This window comes from Sinocyclocheilus anshuiensis, unplaced genomic scaffold (genome assembly GCF_001515605.1).
Source record: "Sinocyclocheilus anshuiensis isolate Anshui unplaced genomic scaffold, SAMN03320099.WGS_v1.1 scaffold1453, whole genome shotgun sequence".
In the NCBI taxonomy this organism is placed as follows: domain Eukaryota; kingdom Metazoa; phylum Chordata; class Actinopteri; order Cypriniformes; family Cyprinidae; genus Sinocyclocheilus; species Sinocyclocheilus anshuiensis.
This window is the reverse complement of record NW_015549558.1, coordinates 832,730-846,468: the sequence shown is the minus strand read 5'-3', so window position 1 is coordinate 846,468 and position 13,739 is coordinate 832,730. Positions and strand designations below refer to the sequence as shown.

Genomic DNA, 13,739 nt, shown 5'->3' with positions numbered 1-13,739 from the left:
TTCACTAATTTAATCCAAAATGTTGTAGCACTGGATATTGTGAAAACTGCAAATTCAGTCAAATCTTCATTTGCATGGTCATTATGAGAATGAAAATACTGTGTCTTGCCTTAAGCGCACATTTGTACTACTTTGTTATTATTATATCACTGACTTTGTAAATTCTCAGTCTAGTTCATCTGAAAGAAGCTTTAGGAGGTTGTTCATTACTTCATGCTACATGCACTGATCACCAATTCTACACCGTTGCTTAGCAACAGACAAGTCAGTTAAGCTGGACTACATGTCCAAAACCACTCGAGAGAAGTTGAGAGAGAGAAACGGGGTGTAAAAGTGAAAACAAGGACAAGTATGTCCTTTTTATGGCTATAGTTTATAGTTTGAAACATAAATCATCTTACAGACCATCATCTTGATATGAATTTGTTACTGTTGTCTGGTTTAGTAGCACTCTTATATGTTATATGTTTGATGTGGTGGACCTCCACAATCTTCCTTTTGTTACTGAAGTCTGGACGTACATATGTTGTGCATAATCAGTTTTGTACAGCCCTTTAAATGAAGTCTGTGAAGGAAACAAATTCAAAACAGACAGTATGATTGTGTGTGCAATGTAACCAAGTTATTAATTGTTGATTATTGCTGGTTCCGTTTTATTCTTTAGTTTCAGACAATCTATTTTATATGGAATATTGTTTATTATTTTTTCCTGTCTCTGATGTCATGTGTCACTCTTAAATTAAATTAAAACCTGGATTTGGTCAGTAAATTGTGTAAATGTTTGCTTCTTTTTAGTGCCAGCACTCATTAGGAGAAAATGCCTCATCTAAAAATATTTTAATTTTTATAACCTTTTTGCACGTTAAGAACTGCAGATCCAGAGGCAGTCCAAAATATAATGAGAAAAGTGACATGTCTAAAGAATCTATATACATTTAACATAGAAATTAAATAAAATAAAAATGTTTCCCAGCAATCTCTATCAAATGAATTGCAGAACCATAAAATACTTGAAAAGTCCTGGAAATGCATTAGTCAAAATGAGTGTGAACCCTGTATCTTAAATTTCGGGAGATAATTTCATAAGACAAAGATCCTCATATGACAGACTCTTGAATTACCTCTTTATTCACTCAATAACCTCTTTATGGCACTCAAAACTAGGCCAACAGGTCTAAGAAAACCCAGGGTTAAATCATGTGATTCTACAGGAATACAGTAGTATGCAATGAAACAGTGTACTGAATAATAAGGCAGAAACAATAAAAAGATTTCCTGTATGCATCTGCCCTTTAATAAGCACTGTACACACATCCGACGAGCCGACAAGGCCATGGAATATATGGTGATATTTTTAGGTAAAAATAGCTTTAACTAAATAAATAAATATACCTTGAACAATTTTGGTCCATCGATTTTCTTTATGAATCTATCTAGCCTATATTCAGTTTCTAAAGCTTGCAAATCATCCAGGCTTTCTCAATTGCATCACATACCAATAGGGCAAACTCTGTCATTGATCTTTGCATTAAGTCCCTACACTATCCATCTGTTCACAAAGTTCCATATTACTCTACATTAGTGGTTCTCAATTGTGGTAGACCAACAGTTGGGTTATAGGTCTATTCTGAAAAAGCAGAAAAAAATCAATTGCAAGTAACCATTTAATCAGGTATAGTTTGGACAGCAAAAACAAACAGGCAATCAACTTCAAACAACCATTAAATGCTATGATATTTGGGCAGAAATCCATCTCTCAATTGATAGAAGAAATCAAATTAGGCAGAAATGTATGCTGTAAATTACTGACTAGCAATTATTGACCAGCGAGAAGCATTACAACCCTTGAGTTTTTGGTATTAATAAATTACAATGTAGATAAATTAATATACGTTTTTAATATAAATGTATAATTTCATATAAAACAATATTACAACTATTTTTAATAATAAATAGATTAATAAATTGTTTTATTGATTAGATTTTTAATTTTGGTATATTGTGTTGGGTCAGCACTTGAGTTCCAATGAAATTCTACATCCTGAAGCAAAACCAGTTCAAAAGCACTTATCTACATCGTGTTCCTCAGTCAGTTCTTTAGTCTAGTACCTTTAAACGGTAGTGTGCATGTTCACACTATAGTATATTAATAGACAAAGAGTGCTTGTATACCACACCATGTGCAGCTCTTTCATTTAATGCATTAGATCAAGTCGACCTTGACCAGCCACAGGTTAAAGCATGACTTTCAAAGGAAATTTCTAGGAAAAGGAAAAGATATAACCTGGATAAAACAGCAGAGTCTGTTAAGCATGATTTTAAGAGGAACGTTATGAAAGAAAAATACGGCATCAGAGAGGGAATGCTTAAGGAAAGAGCTCCATCATCCAGCTGCTTGAAGTCTTCTCCACCCAAACAGCCCCAGTCCCTCTCTCCTCCGAGGACTCTGGGGTGTCAAGTAAGGGAATGACAGAATGCCAGCTCATTACCAATCCCTCACATCCAACAGACAGAAACCTAGTGAGTGAGAGAAACTGGGGAGAAATCAGTAAAGGAGGGAATGAAATATACTCTCCAATTACTGACGAGCTGCAGTCTGCTATAGAGATACGCACACAAACACACACACACACGCAGCCATCAAACCAGCCACCGTGACTCCAATGCTAACAATGCCATAGATCGTCTAGAACCGTATGTGAGTTCAGACCTTCAAATGTGCCGTCTACTCTTTCTTATGCACCTTTTCTGCTTGTGTTATTCACCTGCTCATACTTACATTATCAGAAGAATGTTGTTTTAAGGTTCAAAAGGAACTTTCAGTGCTGTTTCAATGCAACAAGCACAGTCAACCCTTGTTGAATCAGTCAGGGTGACTGTTCACTGGAGCAGAAAGCAATGTCTCTCTCTCACACACACACACACACACACAAGAACAACTGCTGGCCTCGTGGCCTCAGGAGAAATTAATGTACATAATCAGCATATTAAATGTATTCATATATTAGCATAAACAATGTGAAACCTCTCAACTCACATCATCATACATTTCTGATTTATATTACACATCCTTTTTAAAAATGCATGATACATCAGCAGCATATTGGTTATCAAATCTTTTCATGTATCAGTATCAGACAATATTGGGTATATATCAGATGCTTTTGAATATTTTATTGCTAATTTTCACAGATTTTAACATTTCAATTACCTTTAAATACCTTTGTAAAATATATAAAATATAAGTACCATTAAAGATTTTAAGTTAACATTTCAATAATAACAATAAAAATAATAATAATTCCAAACCCAGTGTGGAAAACCCTAAAAAAAAACAAAAAAAAAACAATGAAAGTAAATGGGGTCCAAAACAACAGTGGATCATCTTCTTTTGTTTTCTGCCACAGAAACAAAGTCATATTTGCAACAGCATTTGATGATTTTAATATGGTAGTGTTGCAAGAGTCTTGCACAGCTGATTTCTGCTGCGTTGGCAACAGAACAAAACAACCGCACACGTGCCCTCATATGAGCATACCTCTCACACTGCCATGGGCTTTTTCTTGCCAACGGGGTCCCCAAGGCTTCCCTAAAACCCATGAGGTACACCCAACCCCCACTATCACTCACACATATGTACAGTGTGTCACGGTGAACCCCAGAGGTATGCTGATAATGGATGAGCATATTTGGCTGTTTAATTAGCCAACCGTGGTTTTATGGCATCTGGGTCTCTGGGCCATAGAGAAGGATAAAGGTGTGGGTTGTATTTGGACATGTCAGGATGGCTATGCATGTCTGGAGTTTAAAGTAGCACAGGGTTTTTGCTGGTTATAGCTGAGGTTGAAGAACAATGATTTAGTGTATAAAAATCTGAAGAAAAAAAAACTGACCTATTTATAAGCTTTAAACTGTCCAGATGTCCCATGCTTGGGCTCAGGTGCTTGACTTCTGATTGACCTGTGCCTGTACAAGTTAACTAATCCTATATAATACGGTCTGTTTTATGAAGATAAAGCTGCATGTACTGTATGTGGTAATCTGGATATGATACTAAAAAGAGAGATTTATGTCTCTTAAGGACAAATTTTGACATGTGGTGTGACACTGTAAATAACTAATTAGGTCAGGGTGCATTACACATGCAGTAGTGCCCACAATCACAGCAGAGTAGAGCAACTTCTCGAAATGATTGTATATGCCGCAATATCATGCAGATATGGGTAACTTGTTTCTTATATGCAAAAAAAAAGTGTGTCTTTATTTGTACTTTGATACAATCTTTTCCTGTAAAACCAGGAAACAAACAATGATATACAACAATGAAGTCTGATTGCAATTCCATGTGTATAATATGCTATCAATCATGTATCACAGCAAACGACGATATGCCAGACAATGAACAGATGATTAAAGATATATTTTAAGAAAATTGCTTCCATAGCTTATCCTTATCAGCATAAGCACTAAAGACAAAGTTAGAGATTTTAGAGAATTTGGAGCAGCTCCAGACTGATACAGACTAAAGCAGGGTCTACAACAGGGGGTCCAAGGTGGGATTGCAGAGGGTCTGCCAATTACTGTTAGAAAAAACTCATTTAATATTTAAAAAAAATACATGTAAAACAAAAATAAAATTTTATGTAATATATTATGTAATACTCTAAATTAAATTACATTTATTATTAATTAAGGAATCTAAAAACTATTTAGATTATCATCATTTTAAAGAATGTAATATTTATATTTATATATGTGTGTGTGTGTGTGTGTGTGTTATATTTATCATATATCATTATAAAATATTTTTATATTATATTATATATTAATATTATAAGTAACTTTAAAGTTAGTTGTCTAGTACAATTAAAATATAAGGTACATAATCAAGTATATGACTATGTACAATAACTAACGATTATTTTAATAGCTGTGCAACCTGACACAGCAGAAGAGGTCCTGCATTCTCCCAGAGAAAGCAGACATGTTGATTTTTATTCAGAAAAAAATAATTAGCTTTGCAAGAATTGCTAAATAACATGTTGAATTTGTTGATATTATCGGTCTGTTAAAAAGATTTGACAGATTTGACAAAATTTCGTACAATTCCCAACCCTAAACCTTAGCATCATAACAAACACATTAATATGAACATTAATTTCCACCAAGGGATCCAAAGGTTGAAAACTGGCATAGATTTAAGTAAAATTCAAGATATTCAGAGCATGACTGCTAGTTATCTGTAGACAGTTCACAACCCACATATCCAGAAAGATCGGTACTTGAGGCAGCTCTTTATGAGTCTCAAGGTCACACAAAGCCATAATCATAATTACCCACAACCTTGAGTGTGCCTGAGAAGAGCAAGTATGTGAGAGATAAAGAAAAGACAGGAGTAGATGAAAACATGAGTATTCTCTTTGACTTTACAGTGTCAGACAACACATTTACTGCAGAAAGCATGTAGTCATAGCAACAGCAGCAAAGTCTTAGTGCAAATGTGTCTATGTGTAGGTGCGTGTGTGCACAGATTTACTTTTCAACGGCCTGAAAGAGAAAAATTGTACGAAATGAAATATTTAACAGCTCTCTTTTGAGCACACGTACATTCTCAGTGTGACGATGAAAGCGGCAAACAGTCGCTTATCTGGCCAACTAAAACGGTACATTTTAATTAACACCTGTGCCCTGCGTTTATCAGTAATTGAAACCGTATCCATGCAACCCTTTCCGTGCGATGACCCCATTTGAAATTCATTTGATTTGAATGAACGCAAATGATGATCAAGACTGCGTATTAATGTTCATAATACAGATAGCTGTTGCTGGGTGAGGTACCATTAGTAATTGATGTTACCTGTAACTCAAACTCAAACGGCAGGCATCCTCCTTAGATCAGAAGTGTGGCAGAGCCTGTCTCTCCAGCACAAACCCCCCCATCAACAGTCTGCACCTGTTTTGAAGGAAGTTCTCTTTCTTCCTCAGAAGGAAGGGCTGATAAAGGGAAGCCTTTATCAGGATTTTCCACTAAAGAAAAAAGTCACTTCCACCCACACACGGAGAACACCACTGCAGGAGGAGGAGGATGTGAACTGAACAATAGACTCGTGTGTCGGTGGAGTTCTGTAGTTGAAGCTCTGACATGCTTCACCCTGTCGTCCAGATAAGCCTCTCTTCCCTCTCATGCTTCTCTACCAGCCCCTCATCCTGCCCCGCAACAGCAGCCATTGTTATAAGACAAACATTACAGTCTATTTCTGTCATGGCTGATCAAGTAAACAAGGTGGTGCTGAGCTTGCACCGCCAACCTCATTTTATTTATCTCAACACACAGAGACTCTGTGCCAAACAAACACTAAAAAGAGGTTTGCAAGCTGCAATTTCAGTAATGTAGGAGCTAGTTGTCACACGAGAAGTTGTTACAAGAACTATAACTCAGTAATTATGAGGTTTTGAGTCAAAAATCGAATTACACAAATGTGTGCTTTCTCTAGCAGTAGTTTGTATGTGGGTTTCAAGCACTGTGCTCCAAACTTTCAAAATCAGTATATTTTTGCAATATAGCTAAACCAGTGAACATTATTAAACCACATTAGCATGTACTCAGGTGAAAGCCAACTATAAAATAAAGGTAGACTTTAACTGAAACCTGAACCTGCATTCTCAGGACAAGCATTTTTTATAAATAAATTTCAGGTCAGGACATTTTATAAATTGTTATAAATTTTACAGTACCATTCAAAAGTATGCGGTTGGCATTTCTTTTTTCTTAATCTTTTTAAGTCTCTTGTGCTTACCATGCATTGACCAAAATGGAGTAAAAAATATAGTAATACTGTGGAATATTAATTGTATTTCACAATTAATTAATTCCACGTAATTGTATGGAATTATAATGTGTAATTAATTCCTGTGATGCAAAGCTGAATTTTCAGCATCATCACATGATCCTTCAGAAATCATTCTGATTTGCTGCTCAAGAAACATTTCTTATTATTATTAATATTGAAAACAGTTGTGCTGCTTAATATTTATGTGGAAACTGTGATACACATGTGGGTCTCTGATAAATAGAAAGTTCAAAATAACAGCATTTATTTGAAAGAAAAATCATTTGCAACATTGTAAAAGTCTTCAGGTTGCATTGTGACAGCTTACCCCATATAGTATGATAACATGCTCTGCTATTAGGGGATTGTATATCTTCAAGAACAGGAAGACATTTATTCAAAGTGCTGAAAATGGATCCCCGAAGGACGACAGGAAAAGCACTTATTCAGGGAAGAGTATTATGCCTGAAATAGCTTTGACCAGTTGCTACATGAAAATGTCTCTGCTGAGCCACTCAGGAAGCTGCTAGTAATTAATATAGAAACTTGCTGACGGAAGTAAAATCCTCTAACATGTACAAGGAACACATAGGCCTTGCTTAACGTGAACGTACTGAATTCAACACTACATAAACAGAAAGACAGTGAGAGGTGTAAATGAGACTAGTATACTCAGACACAAGTGCTCTCAGTCAGACACTCTCTCTGTGAGGGCTCTCACTTGTACAAGAGTTCCTATGAGCTGCACTCCATTTGGATTTACCTTCAGGTACTTACTATGAAATTTCACTATGAATATGAAGAGAGTTTGCAAGAGGCTTACAGCAACAAGACCCTTTATCAAAAAACACACATTCCAAAAAACACACATTCCAATATCTGTTTCAGTACATGAGGCCTGGGACAGTGTTTTTTTCCTTCCATCACAGAATGCCTTAGAGGGGCCCTTCATTTACTGGCAGCGGACAAAGGCCTGGGATAATATTCCTTGTGACGGCCCAGTGCAACATTATACCCACACATCTTTACATAGACACAGGCATCATATTCAAACATTTATATACCTTCACCTGTTTACTGCGGTGACTGTGGACTCAGCAGATCGGATCCAGTGTTAGCTGCAGAATTATCAATATGCATGCAGACTGTGTCGCAGTCTGTCCAGTACTCAAGGAATTCCTGCCCTCCTGTGGTAAGACTCTGAAAATGAAAAAAAGCATTTCAGTGTTTGATGGTTTTATGCTGAATGCAGATATAAAAAGGTTGACTAATTTTCTGTGAGCCACTGTATTTTAGTACATAATAAATAATATTTTAATATTTTTTCCTCTAACATTTACAAAAAGTATCTAAAAGAGATTTTTTTAAAAAAGATAAAGATAAGAGATAAAAATTCTGTCAAGTAAATATGTTTGTGATATAAAGCGATCATATATCTTCACAACACTTGGAATAAACTGCTTCATTTTACAATGTCTTTATGACATTTTTGGGTCTTCTAAGTTTTGGTTACCTGGACTTTCAATGGAGGGACATAAACCTCTCAGGTTTCATTAAAAATATCTTAATTTGAGTTTAAAGATTGATTAACCAAAGTATTACAAGCTTGGAACGACATAAGGGTGAGTAAATGATGACAGAATTTCATTTCTGGGTGAACTACCCCTTTAAACACATTATTCACACTCTTGTGTTATTTATTTCGTTTGCTAACAATGTTCAGTAGTGTATTCACATGGATCATATGAGAATTGTCATATTTTTTCCTTTTTTTAAATATATAATTTCTACCAGTGATGCATCGTGTTTAGTAAAATTTGGTGTTGAAAATGACGTTACATTTTGGACGTACAACTCCATTGTTTGGCTAAGGCTAATTACACCGTTAGCATTTAATTACCCTTAATGCACACAATTAATCAATTCACTTTACTGGCATTATTTGACAATAATGAGGACTGAAAACTAGACAAAGTAAAAAGTATACATATTCTTTTCACACCTGATATTTACCTGATTTTTCGCTGCTTATTCACAAATCACGTCTCATATTTTTCAAGTTCTTCATTGGCACTGTCTCCTTGGAAAATAAGTACTTTACAAAAACTTTATAGGGCCAAACTGTTAACCTGCGCGAGTTCGCCTGATTTAAACCACACATCAGTGCATTCCTCTTCGGCCTGTTGTAGCGCCTCGGTCCTAAAGGAGAAACACCCTAAACAGGTGTGTGGACAGTCCATCAGTGAATTTAATCATCATGATTCAACATAATCATAACCCACTCTCTTCCGAGACTTGAGGTGGCAACCGGAAGTTGACTTAAATGTACATAAAGAAATTAAGGGAATGCAGGAAAACAAATAAGTGCAGTCATGAGATTTCTTAAGAATTGTGGAATAATGAACAGAATTTAAGATTTAGGTGAGTACATTCTCTTCACACTCCATCACAGTAGGTGGCGGTATGCACCTATGAGTTTGGTCCCCACCCCGCCATAAAACCAAAAGAAGAAGAAGAAGAAGAAGAAGAAGACTTGAGGTGGCAGCAGAGCAGGTTGAAAACAGCAGCCGGGCGCGAGACCAACGAACAAGGACCAAGTGCGTCATTTCCTATTTACGTGCATTTTCCCGCGCTGCCTGTAGTTTCAGCTGTCATTGAGAATAAACACTGAACATTTTAAGGATGCCAACCTCAGATTATGATCCAGCTTGTTTGCCTGACTTGTTGCCGCTTTATTACCGCAGACTATTCCCGTTTTCGCAGTACTATCGCTGGTTAAGTTATGGCGGTGGTAAGTAAATCTCTAACGTCTGTGATCACACAGCGAGCGTTTCGCTGGTCTTTAAAATGCTGTTTTCAGTAGTTTGTACATTTACAATGAAAAGTCGATCTTTATCGTTTTAATTTAACCAATATGGTTTCTGCATGCGTATTTTTATATGTAACAATGTTTACGTGTCTAGTTCAACATTTCTAATTTCCTTCGTCTCTTAATTTTGCCTCTTGCAGTGTCTAAAAACTACTTCCAGAACCGTGAGTTTTCCTTCACCCTAAAAGATGACATTTATGTGAGATATCAGTCCTTCACCACTCAGAATGAGCTGGAGAAAGAGATGCAGAAAATGGTTCCCTACAAGGTTGATATTGGAGCAGTCTACAGCCACAGGGTGATTATTTTATAGTTGGCATGTCCTGTGGTGAATATCATATTTTAAACAGCATTTTGATACTTCTTTTTATATTGTTATTATGCATATGCCTTTGAGCTTTTTCTGACTAAAAAAAAAACTTTATGCATATTAATTGAAAGACTTGATGAGATATTCATTCAATATAGTTTCATATTGAAATGAAAAGATCATAATTTCTCTGGTTCTGTGATTGACAGCCCAGTCAACATAATGCAGTGAAGTCTGGAACCTTCCAGGCCCTGGAGAAGGAGCTGGTGTTTGACATTGACATGACAGACTATGATGATGTCAGACGTTGCTGCAGGTATACAGATGCCTTCTCAGCTTCTTTAATCTTAATACATAAGATGCTTATGGAATAGTGTTTTAAATGCAGTTATTTTTTTATTTTTTTGCTTCAGTGCTGCTGATATCTGCTCAAAGTGCTGGACTCTAATGATCATCGCTATCCGTATTCTGGACCGGGCACTTCGGGGTAAGCATAACTTCTCATCAACACACATTTACAGTTTACAGTAACATCACAACAAATGAAAACAATTGTAACATACATGTGCTGTTTGTGTGGTTCAGAGGACTTTGGATTCCATCATCTCCTGTGGGTGTACTCGGGCAGGAGAGGCGTGCATTGCTGGGTTTGTGATGATGCTGCCAGGAAGCTCTCGGTGGCAGCACGGTCTGCCGTGGCAGAGTATCTCAGTTTAGTCAAGGTATTTAAATATCAGATAACTGATCATCCTAGAAATGTTATGGATTTGTTTATCATATTCAGCTGTGTAATCTAAAAGCTTTGATTTAATTAATGAATTGTGTGTCCTGTGCATGTTTATTTAGGGTGGTGAGGAGACTCTGAGGAAAGTTGTGCTGTCAGATCCAATCCACCCTTTCATCAAGTAAGGGGGAATAATGACTTACTTCCTTGAGTACATAATGTGTAAATGATGTAACTGCAGTCTCTTGTTGTTTTAGTCATTCTCTGTCTGTGGTGGAGCGCTATTTCCAACAATACGCCATTGTGGAACAGGACATATTGTGCAGTAAGGAGAGTGTAGACAAAGTGCTCGCTCTGCTGCCTGAAGATATCCTTTCATTCCCCATATAGTGCTGTCACAATACCAGTATTTCAGTAGTCGCTACCAATACCAGTCAAATTTCACAATTCTCTGTGTCAATTTTGGTACCATATCAAAAAATATTGGAAATACTTAAGTTGTTCACACAAGCAGGTTTTCATTGCGTACAATGCGAGTAGTGTAACTGATCCTTTTATAAGAGGAGCCCAGTTGACTGTTATTTCTTTAAGTCTGACTACACATATCAAAAAGGACCTGACAATCTATTATCAGGATGAAAAGAACCCAATGAAGCGATGGGACAGACTCTGCGCTCTGGTGGAACATAAAAAGGTAAATGCAAACTACTCGCACAGCTGACCACGCAACAACCTTGAGATCTCCTCTTTGTAGACAAATAAAGCCTTTCACCAGGGAAGGTTAGTTCAGTTTCCTGTCGTTTTCATTTGTTTATGTGTGTCTGTGAAGTCGAGTATTAAAAAGGGTGGTCAGTACTTCGATAAGGAGATCATGCTGCAGTACTGTTATCCACGCCTGGATGTCAACGTCAGTAAAGGAGTCAACCACTTACTGAAGAGCCCCTTCAGCGTACACCCTAAGACAGGTGAGAACAAATATTACCAGAGTAACTTACTTTATACACTACTGTTCAAACGTTTGGTGTCAGTAAGATCAGTCTTTTTTTTTCCCCCAGCAAGGATAAGAAATCTTTGTATCACAGTTTCCACAAAAATAGTAAGCAGCACAACTGGTTTCAACATTGATAATGATAAGAAATGTTTCTTGAGCAGCAAATCAGTATGTTAAAATTATATTTTTAATCAAATGCAGCCAAAACTTTTCAACGGTAGCACATTTCTAGTTTTAAGGTGCAAGTTTCATCTGTACATGTGTTTTACGTTTGAGGCAAAATGGCTTGCTAATGTCATTTCAATTTGATTTTAAACATCTTTTTGTATTCAATATTTTCTTCAGGTCGAATCTCAGTGCCAATAGATCTGAAAGAACTGAACACGTTTGATCCTTTCGAGGTGCCTACGATCAGGTAAATGCTGAATATATCAGCATCCATCTTTGTCAGGTTGTTCCAAATAAGGTGTCAAGTGCTTTCTAAAAATACTTGAGGAGCTTTTGTCTGAAGTTCGATGTGCTAGACTCACTGGTCTCTCTGTAGTCTGATCTGTGAGGAGCTGGAGAGACCCAGAGCAGATGAGGCGGAGGAAGATGACGTGAAGGACAAGGAGAACGAACAAGAAGCTGGAGAACGACGCAGAATCAGAGGTGAGCAAACATCATGTTTGACGGTTCAGTTTATTCACATGTTGGTATTGTTCAGGAGCCAACCTCTGAGCTAAACATGTTTTTGGTTATGTGTAGACTATAAGCGGACCAGCCTGGCCAAGTATGTGAAGGTCTTTGATCGGTTTTTGGAGGCAATGGCTCGATCTTGGAAAGGAGAGATGCTGAAGAAGAGTGGTGAGTTAGAAACAAGTTTCTCCGTTTTTCTGACTTTCATGTCGTTCACATACACTTGATTTCAGCATTTACATTACAAATGGATTAGGGATGCATAACACATCAGTTATTGGTTATATGGCATTTAGATTTGAGCATTAAATGACAACGTTCGTCTTTAAAAAAAAAAAACGATGTAATCTTTAGTCAATATCAAAATGAATATCCAGTTGATTTGATTTTATGTTTTATTTTTATTCAGTTAGACAGAATAGTTCATAATTTCAATATTGGCCATGATATGAAAATAAGGATTGGCTTATCGTTGATTGCGTCCTCAAACTGATGGTGGTTCTAGTTGATGTGACTGCAGATTATTTAATTGATTATTTGAATGTGATAATGATTTATTTTTTTTTTTTACTTTTTTGCAGATCTTCAGAAGGACTTCTAAGACAGAAGTGCTGGAACTATAAAACAGCTGTTTATCAGAACGCATTTACATGTTTATCTGCTGACTGTCTACTTTTGAGGATACAGACACTTTGACATACAAAGAACTATAACAGTTTTGATTCCATGTGATACTGTGCTCCTTTACTTTTCTAATGGAAATAGGTTTCCTCTCATTTTCTATGTTTTGTAAATCAAACTTTTTTTGGAATTTGTTTCATTTTTCTACCAGCTAAATAAAATAACTTGTACAAATCTGTTATTTGTTGTCTGGTTAAAAGGGGGGGAAACCCCACAAAATTACAAAAATGGTTGTTGTGACTAGGGATGGGCGATATAACTAAAAAAATTATCACGATAATGTTTCATATGGAATGGTATCGATAATTATTGACAATTTTTTAACCTTTCTTAAACGGAGCAGTAGAAAAAAGGTTTAAATTTAACCACTATTTTTAATTTACCCAATTTATTAAGATAAACAACAACTTATTTTAGTCTTAACAAACAAAATAACAAATAAAATAAAATTGAAACAAATATCTCCTTTCTTATATTTTATATGCAGATTAAATAAGTAAGGAAACATTTGGCCTGTCTCCTGAGGCCACAGGAGGGCACAATGAGCAGAATAATGCACCTCATTAAACTGTTTATTCAATGCAATGAAAATAACGGCTGTCTATAAACAAGTACATAACGTCTAAAGTAATATTTATAAATCAAATATGATTTCG

General features: G+C 36.2%; 1 protein-coding gene and 1 long non-coding RNA gene across 3 annotated transcripts in view; one reads left to right on the top strand and one right to left on the bottom strand.

The window, feature by feature from the left end:
• Positions 1-9,117, bottom strand: part of LOC107657047 (uncharacterized) — a 58,623-nt gene extending 49,506 nt beyond the window's left edge. Inside the window, exons 1-3 of one of the 2 annotated variants that reach the window (XR_001630628.1) lie at positions 8,844-9,117; positions 7,901-8,030; positions 2,181-2,517 (exon numbers count right to left, since the gene is read on the bottom strand). This is a non-coding gene — a long non-coding RNA (uncharacterized LOC107657047). Of the gene's footprint in view, positions 1-2,180; positions 2,518-7,900; positions 8,031-8,843 lie in introns of those variants that run through there. The other variant, XR_001630627.1, reaches the window with a different exon arrangement.
• Positions 9,118-9,393: 276 nt separating this feature from the next.
• On the top strand, positions 9,394-13,242 carry prim1 (DNA primase subunit 1). Its single transcript, XM_016445046.1, has 13 exons — positions 9,394-9,621; positions 9,840-9,997; positions 10,219-10,325; positions 10,423-10,496; positions 10,595-10,731; positions 10,856-10,914; positions 10,991-11,100; positions 11,336-11,427; positions 11,563-11,698; positions 12,070-12,139; positions 12,269-12,375; positions 12,472-12,570; positions 12,984-13,242. The coding sequence occupies exons 1-13, from the start codon at positions 9,513-9,515 to the stop codon at positions 13,001-13,003; spliced, it is 1,278 nt and encodes a 425-aa protein (XP_016300532.1). The 5' UTR covers positions 9,394-9,512; the 3' UTR covers positions 13,004-13,242.
• The last annotated feature ends 497 nt before the right edge of the window (positions 13,243-13,739 follow it).

Bases quoted from the DNA above. Each gene is read 5' to 3' on its own strand.
- prim1 (XM_016445046.1), top strand. From the start codon at position 9,513: ATGCCAACCTCAGATTATGATCCAGCTTGTTTGCCTGACTTGTTGCCG. The intron at 10,497-10,594 runs GTAAGCATAACT...TGTGTGGTTCAG, and splicing joins TCTGGACCGGGCACTTCGGG to AGGACTTTGGATTCCATCAT. The intron at 11,428-11,562 runs GTAAATGCAAAC...GTGTCTGTGAAG, and splicing joins CTCTGGTGGAACATAAAAAG to TCGAGTATTAAAAAGGGTGG.